Source organism: Catharus ustulatus, chromosome 10 (assembly GCF_009819885.2).
Source record: "Catharus ustulatus isolate bCatUst1 chromosome 10, bCatUst1.pri.v2, whole genome shotgun sequence".
In the NCBI taxonomy this organism is placed as follows: domain Eukaryota; kingdom Metazoa; phylum Chordata; class Aves; order Passeriformes; family Turdidae; genus Catharus; species Catharus ustulatus.
Window position 1 is genome coordinate 323,931 of NC_046230.1, and position 18,517 is coordinate 342,447.

An 18,517-nucleotide genomic window follows, 5' to 3' on the forward strand; every position below is an offset into this window, starting at 1 on the left:
GAAATCAGTATTTGTGACATTAAAACAACTGCAGTGAAAGGAATCCACTGCAAGTGAATGCCCAGGAAGAAGTGCAGAGTGAGCTTTGTGTCCACAGAACTGAAACCAGGCAGAGCCCTGGAAGGACAGACAAAACCTGCGGAAGGTGTTGAAGATAACAGGTTTTTGCTTGGAATGGAAACCCCATAACTGTTTAAAAAATGCTTTAAACCAAAAATCAAAGTATCTTTGACTGCAGATCAAGCCTTTATGATGTCAGGAGTACTGCCATCATCCAGCTTTTCTTGGTAATGCAGAAATGGTGTCCTATCTGGCAGGACACGGTTACTCCACTGTTTGGAAATCATGGATATGAAAACACAGCTGGCATTAAGAGATTTTGTAGCATGGCTCTCGAAATCACTTGACAAAACTCATTAATGAGAATTTCCAATTAAAAGAACTGATTAGGAATTAATTCAGCTCATTGACTTACATTTTTAGCTTACTCAGAATACAAAAAACACTCCAGAGTGGTCTGGTCAGAAAGCAGATGTCAACTTGGGTCAAGTTTTTTTCTAAAGTAGAATAAAGAGGGGGTTTTTTGCTGAAAATGTCTATGGGGATCTGGCTGCTGGTGTATTAATGTCCATCATCAGAGAGCAGGGAAGAAGTTCCTGGATTTGATGAAGATTTCAGTGCTGTTAGCTCAAGGGAATATTGATTAAAGGAAAGTACCTTGGCTTGCGGAGCCTTATTTGTTCTGCCACACATCAGTCACATGCTGTCAGCCTCAAGAAACAGGAATAATTCTGAATTGTTTTACATAAGCCTGTTTTTTTCCCTGTCCCAGACCAACACAGTAAAGGTTATATGAATGGCATCTACATTAAAATTTTTAATACTGAATTTGCATTAGACTACTCCAGTCTCTATTCATGATAGGTGCATAAACAACTGTACAATATTTCAAATTGCTAAAGCCATTAACTTTTAGGAACTAAGTGCCAATGCCATAAATTGAAAATCCAAGTATTTATTTGTTCAGGATAACACTGAAGAACAAGGAAAAAGTTACCGTAATTTCACGATTATAAGCAGCACCATTTTGACTAAAATTTTGGTCCAAACCCAAAGTGCGGTTTATAATCTGGTACGGCTTATATATGGACAAAGAACAAAATGTTGCTGTTTTAGTTTGGAGGACAGGTGTCTGCTGAGAAAGGCAGGAACTTCTCTTTGAAATGGAGAATATAAACCCCCTCCCTCCAAATTATTATAATTTGGAAATCAAGGGGCTTTCAGGCAAAAATATGGAAATTAGGAATAACAGTTCTTTTCCAGGGAAATTAAAATAGAAATACAGTACTACAAAGCAACAAGCTCCAAACCCTGACAAAGTCAGAGTACAACCTGACACCCTTCAGGCAGGATGTTGGTAGCAGTCCCATTAAATGGTGGCTGCATCCTCCTGCAGTGACAGATGTGATTCAGTTGGAGCAGTGCTCCTGCAGAAGGTGCAGTTTCCCTCCGGAGGTCCAGTGGTGATGTGGAGAAATCCGGTTCTCCTCTGGAGTCCAGTGGAGAAAGGGGCTGCCTTAGTGTCCCAAAACCTCTGTTTTTATCTTGGTAAGAAATTTTGGGCCCTTCCCCCTGGCTGGAGCAACTTCCAATGGGATGCAGTAATTTTATCAGTCACACAGTGGGACTCAATGGCCATTAGCAGAAAATGACTCCCTGGAGGAAGGATGGGTTGTGAAAAGATAAAGAACAATGCCCCATCCGGTTTCAATGGTGACCCATTAGCAGAGTATCTCCCATGGAGATAAGGATCACTGTCCCCACCCTCAACAGGTGGTGATAGAATAGATACCTTTTATCACACCCTGTATTGTAATGTGCGGCTTATAATCAGGTGCGGCTTATAATCGTGAAATTACTATACATGTTTCAGCAGCATTTCTATTTTAACCAAAGACTCACCATATTCCTCTTTTCTATCAAAAATCTCCCATTATTTTACTTCCTATAGTAATACAATCTTTACAAATATAGCATTATTTCAAAGAAGATGGAGCAAACCTGCTGGCTGCCCCTTTGTGGGGAGGTCACAGAGCAAGAGACACAGGCAAGAAAGAACATCATAAATGCCTTTCATTTCTACTCTCCAGATTTCCTCTTTAACTATTAGAAATTCTCTTGGAAAGTTTTGCTTATTTGATCTTATTTTTTCCCAAGAAACATGTGATTTTTACAGATACTGGCTGAAACTGGCAAACAACATCACCTACCTGAATTTCTCCACCTTTAAAAATAAATAGGCATAAAAAATCTCATTAAGATAAATGTATAAATTTCTGGAAGTATTATGTTGCAGCTCATTTTCAAATTACAATTAATAAATTAATGATAATTAAGGAATGAAGCCCTATCTACCCAATTATTTATTTAAAGACCTTCCACCCTTGAGCAGGAGACATCCCCTCGCACTTTGTGCTCCTTGACTTGGGGATGTGCCAGGGAGGTGAAGAGTCATGTAGGTGACACATGGAAAGGTACAAGTAATGTGAACAAAGCATTAAAAAAAACCCCAAACTCCAACCAAATCTGTTTGAGGTTGTTACTTTTCCTTTTATTGGCTGCCTGGTGTCTAGACTCACCTGATGGAACCAGTAATAACCATAACAACCACATAACTGTGAAATAATAGCAGGGCAACAGAAATACACCACTACCACCTTTGCAAAACGTATCCAATCAATAAAATACCTAAATAAAAATATAGACAAAAAATATTCATTAATTGCACCCATCTTAATACAAATCCCAAGCTATCTTGGGGATATTGATTTATCTGAGATTACGCAATAAAATGGAAACAGAACATTTTTCCAATATAAAAAACCCATAATTTGTTTCATAGAACAAATAATTTGAACAGTAGGATCAGCTAGAAAATGTGGAAATAGTTCATGGGTATTGTATTTTTTTCAACAAAAATGTTCTTTAAAGTACTTGGGTACTACTACATCCTGAAAAACTGAAATGTGGCTCTACTTCAAGTAAGGGCTGTGGAAATGGAATCCTGCTATTGCAAATATTTCACTACTAGCTCCTCTAGACCAGAGCTTCTCATTTTACAAAGAAAACTGTTTTTTCTTTTAAATGTCAACCTGTAAATTTACCTTTAAGTACAACAGCCAAATGGATTTTTTTCCTCCTCAATCATGTTTAAAAATCACAGTTATGAAGGTCAAGTTAACCTGCATAACGTGGTCACATCCAATCGGTTTGTCTGTAATCCAGCCCTCATTTCCATCTTAATTCCTAATAATTAGTGGCATATCTATCTTCCCTGGACTTTGTCAGCTGGGGTTTTCTCCATTCCAGACAGGGTATAGGTCCTTACAGCCTTTTTAGAAAATCCAAATGATTTCTCAAGACAGGAATCAGCTTTAAAGACACTTTTCACTCCTAATGAGTGAAATGCATGCCACAGAAGCCAATCCTGAATCTGTAACAAGATAACCTGAACAACTCCAGCTCACATGGCAGGAGTACCTTGCCATGGTGGCTTCAAAAATGTTCTTTTAAGGAATAGTAGGCAAACCAGCAGCATTTTTTAGCCTTCAGGGATACTCAGACTGACTCAAAAGATAACTTATTAGAGTAGAAATTTGTCTTACTTCTTTTTGTCTGGTCTCCTCTTTGTGCTGCCTAGAGAAGAAGCATGGCAAATAGATGCAAACATGGGATTATCATCCACTTTGTTAGCAGACTTGAAATGAGGCAGAAGAAATAGCAGCAGTTTTCCACACCAGTGCAATAAACACCCTACTTTCCTTACTGTGAGGTAGAGGGAAAATACAACAGACAAGAGATTTAAAGAAAAATGAAAACAGAAAAGCTATTCAACCTTACCTTGCCAGCCTGGTTTGCACACAGGTTTGACATTAACTCGTACCAAGACATCTTCCGTTGCATGTTTCTGCCCACAGTCAAAAGCTGTCACCATTATGTCATACTGGTGCTGTTTATCATAGCTGAGTTTCTCAGTGTTCCTGATGTTACCTAGAGGTTCAGCACAAGAAAACATTCAGAGATTCATTCTTGGCTAAACATCCACAGACTGCAACATTTGGGTCCTGGTTCAACAAGTACCTTGTGACTTAGAGCTCTTGGAAGCACACAGGACATGCATAGGCAGGACAGTTCTGAAGAATAGAAAGGATTTTCTTTCAATGCAGCAGAGAAATAAGAAGCTTGTAGGCAAATATAAGATGGGAGGGATATGCTGTGGGCATGGCTATATGAAGAAACATCTGCTCAACAACACTTTCTGTAGTAAGATGGTAAAAGTACAGTAATTTCATGACTATAAGCTGCACCCTTTTGACTAAAAGTTTGGTCCAAACCCAGAAGTGCGGCTTATATGTGGACAAAGTTCAGAAATTTGCCAACCCGGAAGTGCGAGCCGTGACTGCCCCAAGCCACAGAAACTGTGGCCGCAGGGGACAGGAAGCACCGCGGAGCCGTGAGGGGGAAAGGCATTGTGGCAGTGCTGAGCCGTGGGGGACAGGCAGCACGGCGGCACCGTGGAGCCCCGAGGGGGAACGGCACGGTGGCAGCGCCGAGCTGCAGGTGACAGGCGGCACCACGGAGCCGTGAGGGGGACGGCACGGAGGCAGTGCAGAGCCGCGAGGGCGAATGGCATGGCAGCAGCACCAAGTTGCAGGGGACAGGCGGCACGGTGGCATCACAGAGCTGTGAGGGGGAACGGCACGGCAGCAGTGCCGAGCTGTGGGGAACAGGCAGCCCGGTGGCAGCGCTGAGCTGCAAGGGGGAGGTGGCACCGCGGCGCCACGAGGGGGAACAGCACTGGGGCAGCACAGAGTCATGAGGGGTAGGCAGTCCCATGGCTGTGCTGAGCCATGCCAGTGGGCACTGGGGGCGGGCGGGAGTGCCAGGGCTCGTGACACAGGGAGGGCGCCTGGGGCTGCATTTAAAGGCTATGCCGATCTGTGAAAAATGTTTCCAAATTGAGCGCCTTGCCTGTAAACTCCACTGTTGTGGGATTCCATTACTAATTCATTACTTTGTTGCATGCGGTGTGGCTCCTCACTTGAAAAAAAAAAAAGTGCACCTTATAGTCCGGTGCGCCTTATATAATGTACAAAGTTCCGAAATTTGCTCACTCCTGGAGGTGCGCTTTATAAGCCGGTGCACCTTATAGTCATGAAGTTACTGTAATTAGCAGGTACATCGTCACATATGTGCTACGAGTAGGTGCACACTCCTTTTCCACATTTGCCACAATACATGGCTTTAACAGCCACATTCCTGAGATCCACTGCTGAACCAAAGTATCTTCCTGGTTTCCCAAAAGCTATTACTCTGTAGATGAGAGACATTTTAAAAATAGGAGCAACCCCAGAATCACCTCCTGCATTACAATTCTTAACAGTGTTTGATAGGGCAGCACAGAGCTATTACATGGAAAATAAAACCCAGCAACAATGGGGTTTATCTACTGAACCTGACATACATATAAAGGTGACGAATTACTTGCTTTGGGAACAAAGACATCAGAACTTTCAGAAGGAAAGGGAAGATCTTTCTCTGAATAACTCCCAGAGTACAGGGAGAGCACCATGCAAAATATATGTGTGTTCTATTAGCATTTTAATTTCCACTGAAATTTAATTTTTACACAAGTTGAAACTTCTTCCTTTTTAATTACAGTAATTTCACGATTACAAGCCACATCTGATTATAAGCTGCAGCTCCAGGTGTCAGCAATGTTTAAGTCTTTGTCCATATATAAGCTGCACCGGATTATTAGCCGCACTTTCGTTCGCAGCGAGGATCCACATGCAACTTTCACAAAGTCTCCAATTAGTAACAGAATCACGTGATCATGAGGTTTACTGGCTTGGCCCTGCTTGGGGCGACTGCCAGGGAGTGGTCCTAGCCCCGCTTGCCTCTGCCACCAGGAAGCAAGGGAGCGGCGTGCCCGGCTGCTGCCGCCGGAAAGCAGGGGAGTGACGTGCCTGGCCAGTGCTGCCGGGAAGAGGGAGAGGGGCGTGCACGGCCACTGCCACCAGGAAGCAGGGGTGCGGGGTGCCCTGCCGCTTCCGCCGCCGTGCCTCCCGGTGCCGGACAGTGCTGCTGCTGGGCTGCCACTGCCCTGCCGCCCGGGGCCGGGCAGGCTCCGGCTCGGCTCGGGGCTGCTGCGGGTTTGGACTTCCGGGTTGGGAAATTTCCAAAAATTGTTTATATATAAGCCGCTCCTGAATGTAAGCCGCACTTCCGGTTCGGGAGCAAAATTTTAGTCAAAATGATGAGGCTTATAATTGTGAAATTACTGTAATATCATGCTTTTGCTCAGGGCTGCTTGTTTTTACCAAATCCTCTTTAAATGAGGATTTTTGTTCTAGAATTCAAGGAACAAACTTACTCTGCAGCAGCGCTACACATAACAACTGCTCTCAAGCCAGGATCAGCAAAATCCAGTTGTTTGGGCTAAATTTGAAATAGGCAGCTTCCATATCCTGGAATTTAGTTAAATGCAGTGAACTGATCCCCAGAGGTGCTGGCCAAAGTCTCTTTTGCTAGGCACAAAATGTTAGGTTTGGTTTGGGCATTTGGGCTTGTTCTTTTTTTTTTTTCCTTTTCACTTAAATGAGTGAGATACAGGAAAAAGCAGACAAATGCAGCTTCTTAAAAGAAGTCTTTCACTCCATTGATTTGACAAGTGAAGATTTTTAGCAGGTGTCTCCCTGCTGCACACTCCTTATCTTGTCAGAACCCATCACTTTTCTTACTACTACTACTATTACATTAAAGCCAACTTTAGGAGTTTAATTGAAATGGATGCAAAACTTTCCAGGTCAGGCCTGAAGAAAGGTTGCTGTTTGCATTTACCACCACCTACAGGTTCAAAACTTGTAGCTTAAATAGACCCTTGCATCTGCAGCTGTAAGTCAGGCCCAATACCCATTTACTGCTGACTCTGAGTCTCTCTCACTCCCTTTGTGAGCAGGGCAAAGAGGGGGACAAATGCTTCTCATACTTTTATGTCTTGAAAGGAGAAATGGAACAAGTTGCTGAAGGCTGATTTGGAAGCAGGGCAGTGTCCTGCACACTCTGGAGTTCTCTCTCTGGGGTTCCTCATCTTGTCAGGCATTTTCAGGCCTGCCACGGGCACAGCTCGTTCCTCCCCACAAGAACTGCAGCAACCATACCAACTGTTTTCATTGGCTTTTGCGTTAGTGATTGATAAAACAATCTAATCACCCATGTTACTATCTTGAGTTACCTGAGTAGTGGCTGCCTAAGGGTATTTAATGAAAAACTGCCACTGTATATATCTAGTTACTGATTTTATATCTGCTCGATTCTTCTGTTCTTTCTGCATTATATTATTTCTTACACAAATCCTTATATTTCCCTATTTGGTTCTCCTTGGTATTATGTTAGTCTGTGATCAGCAAAGATAATTCTCAAGAAACCAAAATTGTACAAATTTTCATTAGCAGACTGCTAGAATTTCTGTGATGTATGAACTGTCCTACAAGATTTATAAATCATTACAAGGTATTTACATTTTATTAAATCTGTCTTCCAAGATCTGTATTTCATTATGGCCATTTCAGATTTGGACTACAAAGATTCTGACTCTTAGGTCTTACTCTGAAAGGTCATTTGCATGACTTGGAGATGTTACCCCATCACTTATTGATTTCCTAATATTTTTTTCTCTCATGCTTTATGATTCTTTGGGTTTTTATAATTTCATCAATACTATTAAAAAGAAGACATAGAAGGGAAACACTATAAACACAGACTAATTTAAGTTTTAGAGATGGTAGTCTGAAAGTTTCTGTTTACATCTCACTCATAGACAAAAAAGTACAGTAATTTCACGATTATAAGCCGCACCATTTTGACTAAAATTTTGGTACGAACCCAAAGTGCCGCTTATAATCAGGTGCGGCTTATATACGGACAAAGAACAAAAAGTTGCTGTTTTAGTTTGGAGGACAGGTGTCTGCTGAGAAAGGCAGGAACTTCTCTCTAAAATGGAGAATGTAAACACCCTCCCTCCAAATTATTATAATTTTGAAATCAAGGGGCTTTCAGGCAAAAATATGGGAATTAGGAATAACAGTTCTTTTCCAGGGAAATTAAAATAGAAATACAGTACTACAAAGCAACAAGCTCCAAACCCTGACAAAGTCAGAGTACAACCTGACACCCTTCAGGCAGGGTGCTGGTAGCAGTCCCATTAAATGGTGGCTGCATCGTCCTGCAGTGACAGATGTGATTCAGTTGGAGCAGTGCTCTTGTAGAAGGTGCAGTTTCCCTCCGGAGGTCCAGTGGTGATGTGGAGAAATCCGGTTTTCCTCTGGAGTCCAGTGGAGAAAGGGGCTCCCTTAGTGTCCCAAAGCCTCTGTTTTTATCTTGGTAAGAAATGTTGGGCTCTTGCCCCTGGCTGGAGCAACTTCCAATGGGATGCAGTAATTTTATCAGTCACACAGTGGGACTCAATGACCATTAGCAGAAAATGACTCGCTAGAGGAAGGATGGGGTGTGAAAAGATAAAGAAGAATGCCCTGCCTGGTTTCAATGGATGGCCCATTAGCAGAATATCTGCCGTTGAGATAAGGATCACTGTCCCCACCCTCAACAGATGGTGATAGAATAGATACCTTTTATCACACTCTGTATTGTAATGTGCGGCTTATAATCAGGTGCGGCTTATATATGGACAAAGAACGAAAAGTTGCTGACATCCAGAAGTGCGGCTTATATTCAGTGTGGCCTATAATAGTGAAATTACTGTAATTAATAACATTAAAAAGAGAAAATTTTAATGGGAGAAGTAAGTACATTTCTAAGCAATTCAAAATTAGGCCATACATTTTTTTTTTCAGTCTTCCTGCATATCTGCCTTTTGCTGAAAATACCCAGAGCTATAACCAATTTTCTAACAACAAAAGGCAGATCAGGGACTACATGAATATAAAAAGTCCTTCCTGAGGACACATATATTTACACCTCTGTTTCTTCAAGGTGAGTTTTAGGGACAGCTGGGTATAGAAATCCTTCTTTTCTGGCTCTTTGGCCTTTGGTGCAGTCACAAGAATGGGGAAAGACTTGACTGATTTCCTCCTAAATTCCACATCTTGTCTAAAAGTTTCATTTTTAAATTATAATGGAAAGAATCTGTCATTTAATAAATATATAAATATCAAAAGCAGATGCTCAGCTATGAAGTTTGCCTTTACTTTTCTGGCAATATGAAGTTTGCACAGCTCTTACCACAGCTCTGGTGTTGTAAAGGGGGATCCTCTGAGGTCCTATCCTGTCTAGGATTTTTAACCTTATAAAACCTGTATGGACTGGATGGGTCCATCTCATCTTCACACTGAACATGTATTTGTGAAATGCTCCCCAGAGCAGTGGCAAATAAGAGTCATCCCCATTTTTGAGGTGAGACTGGGTCAGAGCTGTGAATGAATTTGTATCTATACTTGAGTTCCCAGACTATCTGACCATAATCCCTGACAAATAAAGCACAAGACATGTGAATAGAAATGTGTTTTGCTGGCATTCAGAGAGATCTGTGCATTGTGGTTTAATTTTTCTGTCACCTGAAAAAAGCCTACACAATATTGCTGCAGTAACTGACTTGACTTGGATTCTCTGCTAAGGAGAAAATGAGACTAATCTGCATGCAATACTACTTTAAAGCATATTACACCTTATACCTTTAATCACAGTCCTTTGCACAGCAAAGCATAAATTTGTCCTCTGCCTTTACATGACTGTATTTTATGACTCAGAGCTCATTACCCTCCAAGTTGGGCTCATCCTATACAAGAGTGAATTTTATTAGTGCTATAGTTTCAGAACACAAAGTAATTTTATCCACAAGGAAATCACATATCAAGGACCAGGGTTGCCAAAAGTGACTGAAATGTTTTATATTACCTTCCCAAAGTGCCTAAGTTACAAGGACCTGTAGGAAATACCCCAAGCTGATGCTCCTTCCTTTGTCTACCCACTCCTACCTCACATGGAGCAGGGATGAGGCAACCTGTGCACCAATACAGAATTCAGGGCTCTCTCTGCCTCTCTGCAAACCTTCCTCAATGTGTATTATAATTTTTCAAGGCAAAAAAAAATACTCCATGCATGGATCTAGGGACAAGAAATAGCTTTTACCTAACAAGACAGTGACTTGTCACAAGAAAAAGAGCTGATGGAATAGCTTCATCTTTTTACAGACTTATATTTGGGGTTATTTTCATATGTTGGTCATGAAAAGAATCCACCATAAGGGGCAGATGATGGCATGTTTTCCTCACAATTCACCTCCACCTCCATCTTTTGGGGCCTCCTGCAATATATAGATTTGATTTTAAGGTATCTGGTTATCCTCTTTCTGAGCAATAAAACTCCACACATAGGTGACTGAAATGCATAAAAAATCATAACCTGCAGAAGACACAAGAACCTATATTTGTATTTCACAATGGCTAAAAAAACCTGTTAACAAAATCCTAATTAGCTCAGTATTACCAGACAGTCCCAGGCATCTCATGCATCTATTTAACCACCCTACAGGGAACTAAAATGGGCATGCTTCCAAAGAATTTGCACCAGAGAAAGTTTATATCAGCTGCCACAGAGAGACAGCAGTGTCTCACTGTTTCAGCAGTGAAATGTGTTGGAACTAAGCAACATATTTCTGTCACAAAATAAAAGTATAGCCATCTATTCTAACTCTGTCTCTAATCCCAGTGGGTTTAAGCAATTACCATTATCTTAAAAAATTGCAAATTAGACTGCAATTACTGTTGGTTGTGGCAGCACTGTTCTTTTAGTGAACAAATAGATCAAAAATATTAATTGAATTCATGACCAAGAATCTACAAGTATTACAACCTCATACCAATTATTCACTGCAGGCTTTAAAGTCACATTTAAATAAATTATTTTCTCATTGCCTTTGCTGAAAAGCAGGTCCCAGGCACATGAGGACAAAGATGTAACCAAAGACTCCTGACATTTCCCATGCTTTTGATCATGTCTTTGACTGTAAAAAGGCATGAGCACTCCTGAGGCATCTGCTGTGTGTGATAGGAACTGAAAAGGCATAAGCAGTAGAAATGACTGCTGTGTATCACACCAATTCCAGGGTTTCCTCTGTCCCTTATATCTGCCATGAACCCCACAGGAAATTACAAGACAATCTCTAAGTACCTACACATAGACAAGTCACGTGGAATCTTGGGGAAAAATGGATTCAGAGACATGGAGAACTTTCTTACATGACAATAGGGGAAATCTCCCAGTTTAAAAAAAAAAAAAAAAACCTTATGGAGAGGAAAAGCTTCTAGGGAATTGCTTCCAAATATCTCCTTCCAAATGCCCACTTGCAGAAAAAAATCCTTTGTGCAGTTGTCTGGATTCCCAAGAATCCTCAGGATTACTGTGCCAGTTACCCTCATTTATTCAAACACAAACATATTCCTCACAACTGCACTTCCTATACCATACACTTGCTTCCCAGTGTGTCATAACAAGACGGATTTTTCCCCAAAGTTGTTACAATTTATTGATGTAACAGGTTGTCTTCTGATGCTCATCTGTGCATTGTGCAAGAACTGCACAAATACAGATTAAAAAATTTTTAACGGGGTAAAGAGTTTTTATAAAACATCCCAACATGAAAATGACTGCTCAGAGAAAACAGTAACTCCATGCATGCTTTCAATTTACAATTTGGCCAAAAACCAGATTTGACTTCCAAACTGTACTTACTCTCCTACAAGCAACATGGATTAAATGCTTTTGCTAGGAGAGAGAAATAAGAGCAATGCTTTGTATGCAGACAATTTCTTCTGGGGAAACTACTTTTTATTGTCTGAAGCAAGCACAGAATGGGAGGAAGGACCTTCCACACACTTTTCATGCAGCTCAGCCGCCATTCCCAAACTCAGTTCCATGTTCTTTGCAGTTCCAGGAAACTGACATACAGGGCCACCAAGGTTTGTTGCATATGGAAAACCTTATATGGTTTATTATTTTCCCTAAAATATAAAATATATACCTCAGAAAAAAACAACTACAACAAACCAACAAAAACTTAAGAAATGGTACTAATTCTCCAAAGTACATTTTTTTCTATGCTGCAGAATAATGGATCCACTTCAGGAAGCACCACAACTGGGCAAGTCTGTGGACCTGTAATCCTGAAAGTTTTGAAAATCAATAAGCATATGCCAAATATTGCATCTTCAGGCTCTGCTTCATGGGAGTAGCTGTAATCAAGTGAATAAGCCCTGCATTGGGAAATGCATCCTGCCCTGGGAAATGCCATCACTTGGCTGGGAAATGGGATCTGAGACAACTAGAAGAATGGACTGAGTGACCAAGAATCATGCTGCTTACCTAAATCTGATGATTAAAGTTCCACAGGAGATTACTGTGTCACTTTCTGCCCCAGCATTACACAAAAAGGATGGAATTGCTCAGTGTGAGGATTCCTCCATTCTCAGAGATGAGAACAGGATTTCTCTCTGGAGTCCCCTCCCCAGCCAGGTGATCAGGTTGTGCCCCAGGCACTGCCAGCCCTGCAGACAGCCCTACTGTGGCAGCACTCACCATTCCTGTCAATGGCAAAGGGCACATCTGTGGTGACAATCTCATAGTTGCAGATCTGGCTGTACTGGGGGGAGCAGTCCTCGTCTGTGGCTTCCACCTGCAGGATGCTGTCATAGATCTTCCCCTCTGTCACTGAGGCCTTGTACATGCTCTCCTTGAATGCTGGGGAGAACTCATTGACATCCTTCACCTGGATATGGACTACTGCCCTAAAATAGGCAAAGAAAATATCAAAGAGAAAAAATAATTTATTGTGACACCTCACCAACAGTTTCTTTTCAAAACACTTGAAAAGACTAACAAAACGTATCTAGAGAACTACGTAAGCACCTATTAAAATGAGATATTACTGAATTTTTACGTTTAATTTGCCCAGTTTAGTATCTTAATGTGGCAGTAGGTAAAAGTCTATTGCCATGGCTTGTAGGGAGAGGGTTTCATGGTGCTCCCTGTTAAGATCAGCCTCTAAAAACGAACCCCAGCAGAAAGTCAGTGATATCACTACAGGGTAAAATAAGCAAAGAGGAAAAAAATCACAGTAGTATTCCATATCCACTACCTAAAAATGGCGAGTTTACAAACATTCTTCCATATTAAGTAAGGCTCTCACCATCTGCTGATGATAATTATCTAATCCTTCAATTAGTAGAACCCTGTACATGTAGCCCACCACATGTAGCCTTTGGTATTTAGTGAGCAAACCCTGAAGACCTTGCTTTGGAAGGATTTACTTTCTGGTTTGATAGGCAGAGGACAGAGGGACACAGAAGGGATGTTCTGGAGCAATGGCAGAGCCTCAGTAACAGCTGGGATCGCAGGCAGCGTGGTTGAGTGTGTGATATTAGACAAAGTCTGGTGGCAGTGGGCCAGATTTAATTTAGTCAAGATTAGACCAAAACTTTCCACAACTGGATTTCTACCAGATTGTTACTGACGTGAGACGGGGGAAACATAATAGAATTTGATATTGTGAAGTAAAACCTGTTTCTGCGATTTGATGGTTATCTGCTCTTGTAGGCTTCCTCCTAAAATTATATTCTTTTTAAATATCCTGAAAACTTCAGCATGCAATATAGACCTAATTAAATTTTTAATTGTTGTGTGTCCTGGATGAGCAAAAGGAAGAATGATTACTATAAGTAATTTATTATAATGGCTCTCAGCAAAACTAACTACAGTAATCTCACGATTATAAGCCACACCATTTTGACTAAAATTTTGCTTCCACCCCGGAAATGCGGCTTACACTCAGGAGCGGTTGATATGTGAAAAATTTTCTGAAATTTCCAACCCCGGAAGTGCCAGCCAGGGTGCCAAGCCAAGCACCTGCCAGTAAAACCCAGGATTTCGCGATTGTTACAAATTGGTATTGCGCGGTGGGTGAGGCTGGCTCAGTGCCAGTAGCGTGGGGGGGAGGGAGGCGGGGAGCTCCCTCCTTCAGGCAGTGCAGTTCAGGGGAGAGGCGGGGGGCTCTGTGCTGACATCCCCATGGCTTGGTGGGGAGGCAGGGAGCTCCCTCCTTCAGGCAGCGCAGCCCAGGGGAGAGGCGGGGGACTCTGTGCCGGCAGCACGGGGGAGGGGGAGGGAGGCGGGGGCTCCGTGCTGCCATCCCTGCGGCTCGAGGGGGAAGCGGGGGCTGCGTGCTGCCATCCCCACAACCCGTGGGGGAAGCGGGGGGCTCCCGCCCCCGCCTGCCACTACAAGAGCGGGGGGGCTCCTTCCCCTCCTGCCGCTGCCGCCACAGGAGCAGGCAGGCTCCTTCCCCTCCTGCCGCCATTGCCGCGGGTGCTGGCAGGCTCTGTCCCCACCTGCCACCACAGGGCAGCGCCGGGCCAGGGCAGCCGAGCCCGGTGGCAGCGGTAGCCAGCCCCGAGCGGCCCTGCCGAGCGGCAGCACCGAGCTGGGCCACCCAGCCCCATCGGTAGCCCCAAGCAGGCTGAGCCCGCACAGCCCAAACTGAGCCAGTAAACCCTGCGGTCCTGCGATTCTGTTGCTAATTGACAACTTTGTTGCATGCGGGTCCTGGCTGCAAATGACAGAGCGGCTTATAATCAGGTGTGGCTTATTTATGGACAAAGAACGAAATGTTGCCAACATTTGGAGATGCGGCTTATAGTCCGTGCGGCTTGTAATCGTGAAATTACTGTACTTGTACAGCACTTACACATCTATGTGAGTTAAATTCATCTTTAATGACAAATGGTCTGGAGTTTAATTTCATGAATTCAAAGGGAAAAAAGGCACTGTGCCACCTGAGCTTATTCAGGGAATTGGCTCCACAGCAAAAAGTACCACCTACTCACCTTCAACACACTCCTCTTCAGAGGACTTCACTTTCTCAGAGAAACACTGAACTCTGTTCAAATGTGACACTGCTGAGCTTATGACATACATATACTAAAAAAAGGGGATGATTCCTTTCTTCTTACCATTTGAAATGAGATGAACAGAGAGAAAGCCTATTTTAAAATTGCAAATATCAACTGAAAGCCAGCTTCTATGACCTGGATGTGTTCAACATGAAAGCAAGAATGGAAAATAGAAAACAAAACTGAGATGAATTTATCCACTTGAACAGGGGTCCTGTCTAAAGCTTTAACTGACACAAACGAAAAGGAATATATTTTCTAATAGGAAAAAGGAATGAAAAAATATTGCAACAATGGTTCATCTGTGTTTTGTTTGCTTTCTACCTGACAATAACATAGACTGTGGAGCAAATGTACGCCAAAGCAAAAAAAATATTTCTCCTCATTTTCACCCACTTGTGCGATTTCTTCCAGTTTGTTCCGCCTGGTCCTGACCCACAGTCATAGGCCTGGATGATGAATGTGTATTCCTTCTGCAGCTCACAGTCAATGGGACTCCTTGCTCGAAGCCGACCTTCTCCAGATGTCTTGTTCAGCACAACAGCCTCGAAGGGCATTTCTTTCCCATGGATTTTAAAAGCACAAATTTCGCCTGTGAGGAACAGCACAAAACAATCATAACTGGGGTGGGGTGGACGTGTCTAAGTCTTATGCACTGGAGTGACACCTGCAAAGTTCATTTGTATTTCACCTGCTGTTCCAGAAGGAGAAAATGCAGACTCAGGCACCAGGTCATTGTGCATCCAAAAAGGCCATTAATCAGGTGCCTGTGCAGTGAGATGTGCTGAGTGCAGCTCCAGGCACACTCCTCCCTCTTCCTCCGTCAGTACTAAATGGCTTCTGAAAGCCCAAGAGGCCATTCTATATGGTACCAACAGCAACAGTGAGCTAAAATATTCTTGAGCTAAATTAAGAGACTGTGTTTATTTAAAGAAAATAACAAAAAGAAAAACAGATGATACTTCAGAGGTGTCTTTTTTTAGCTACTGTCCCTCCTTGAGTCACTTGAGCTGCCAGGTGGTAGCAGATGTGCAGATTCGTGCAGACCATGGGCATATTCAAAATACATCCTTTTTTATTTACAGACATACATCATATTTGGAACAGAAGTAGTTGAAGGCACACAGACAAGTGCCCCTTTTGGACATCTCAGTCACCCACCCACAGTCTCACTCTCACACATGAGTGCCTTCTTGGCAGCAGCTCGCTCTGCCTCCAAACTGTTTCCTAATGTAATAGATCCATAGCATCTCTCAGAGGAGTACTATAGAACAGAACAGATGATACAGCAAGGACTAAAATAATTGATTTGGTCACAAAAGACAACATAAAGAATCTTGCGAGAATGTGAGACTGGAAAGGGAGAAAAGACCCAGTTTCTGGTGTTCCTTTTTATATCCTTCATAATGATAGCAAGGATATGCACACGGAGTTAATTTTTAACTACTCCAGAATCCAACTTTAAAAATGAAATATTTATAAAAAGATCAATGTGACTTAAATATTTTTATGACACATTAAACAAGTGCTCTTTTATGAGCAAGTCAGTCTCGGGACATGCATTATAGATTCAAAGCCATCTCCCACTCACATAATCCTTTTCCATTTATTTCCATTTTACAGTTGCAGCCTTTTGAAAATCTCCTTGCCAATCATATCTGAGCCAAGTGCCAAATTCTAAATTAACTCTGAATCCATAACCTCTAATCCATAACCTCTGACTCCTCTTTCTCTGTTACAATATGTTGTTTATTTTTTCAAAAGAGAACAGACAGTGACTTTGTAAAAGTGCTGAATTTCGTAATTCCTATTATGTGTGAAAAATAAAAAATGGCAAGGGTATGTGTGCAAGGAGGGTGGGGATTAGGTACACTGAGGTATAAACATAGGATTTTTAGAATATTCCCTCAACTATAACCACACAGATTTCCCTTTATGACCACAGGAGCTGAAGCTTCGCTCAGATACATCCACTGAAATTTGGCAGACAAATCCTACACCTAACAATTGCAATCAATCCTGTGAATGTCTTTAGAGGAGCAACACATAAAATTTTTGGTAATTCTGAGGCACTGAAAACATGTATTAGGCATTGCTTAGACATTTTCCTGCTGCACCCTCTCCCTTCAGGGGTGTGAAAGGGCCAAGGAGTTTCCCAGAACAAAGTTGTGCTCTTTTCAAAGCTCTCTGCTGTTTGCCCCCAGGGAACTCAAATATTTGGACTACAGAAGAAGCAACACACTTTAGTCTGAGAATCAGATTTTCAAAAAGACTAACACCTCGCACATCCGTAAAAGCAGGCTGCACAGTGGTAGTGAACTGTGCACAGGGGCCAAAATATGAGATGAAGAGAAAGCTGAAGGAAAGCAGCTGGTTCAGCTTTCATCACGGGCACTGATCACTGAGTTTGTATCCCACTGCTGTTTCATACAACCTTTGAAAATAATTATTGCCATTTCCTTGTAACTTCAAAACATTCATCTGAAATGATATTATGGATTTTAGTTTTATTTTAATTGAAAACAAAATAAGCTAGTGCAAACATGAGAAGCCTAGAGGTAAATATTGTTTTTTGTGTTCTATAAAGACTGGCCTTCATAGTTTCTTAATAAAGTTTTCTTCAGATGCACAATCTGTCAACAGAAATCTTAACTTCAGTCATTTGTGCTTATTATTTTATTGATCCACTTTTTGGTTTGCAAACGAGACATCATTTGCAGATGTCCAAGCTACACTTCTTAAAAAACAGAAATAGTTCCAGGTAGTAAAAAGTTCTCTCAGCCTTTATCTAAATATTTATCATTTTTCCCTCTCCAAAGGCGGAGCCTTAATGCAAAGCAACTATAGAAGCAGCACATATTCCAATTACAGTAATTTCACGAATACAAGCCGCAGCAATTTGACCAAAATTTTGGTGGTAACCCGGAAGTGCGGCCAATATTCGGGGGCGGCTAATATATGAACAATATTCTAAAAGCTGCCAACATGGAAGTGAGAGCCCGCGTCAGCCCCAAGCCAAGCTGGCGCCCGGCCGGCCCCAGCAGAGATGGGAAAGCCTGGCAGAGGTGGGGCCAGCAGTGCGGGGGGCGGGCGGCAGAGCCTGAGCCAGCAGGGCGGGGCAGGGGGGGTGGCAGAGCCCGGGCCAACAGGGCAGGGCAGGGGGGGCGGCAGAACCCGGGCCAGCAGGGCGGGGGAGCCCAGCAGAAGCGGGGCTGGCAGTGCACGGGAGCCCGACTGCATAGGGGAGGATAGCAGAAGCAGGAAGCCCGGCGGGCGGGGCTGGCCGGCGGCGGGGAGAAGCCCAGCAGAAGCGGGGCTGGCAGTGCACGGGAGCCCGACTGCATAGGGGAGGATGGCAGAAGCAGGAAGCCTGGCGGGCGGGGCTGCCCGGCGGCAGGGAGAAGCCCAGTAGAAGCGGGGCTAGCAGTCCACTGGAGCCCAGGAGAACCGGGGCCAGCAGCGTGGGGGAGCCCGGTGGCGCAGGGGCCTGCAGT

At 42.9% G+C, this 18,517-nt stretch overlaps 1 protein-coding gene across 1 annotated transcript in view; it reads right to left on the minus strand.

Annotated features, from left to right (window-relative positions):
* CLSTN2 (calsyntenin 2) overlaps positions 1-18,517 on the minus strand; it is a 213,844-nt gene that overhangs the window by 80,496 nt on the left and 114,831 nt on the right. Inside the window, exons 2-4 of the mRNA XM_033069303.1 lie at positions 15,420-15,615; positions 12,655-12,863; positions 3,901-4,050 (exon numbers count right to left, since the gene is read on the minus strand). Coding sequence (XP_032925194.1) covers positions 3,901-4,050; positions 12,655-12,863; positions 15,420-15,580 — 520 coding nt within the window. The 5' untranslated portion in view covers positions 15,581-15,615. The remainder of the gene's footprint in view (positions 1-3,900; positions 4,051-12,654; positions 12,864-15,419; positions 15,616-18,517) is intronic.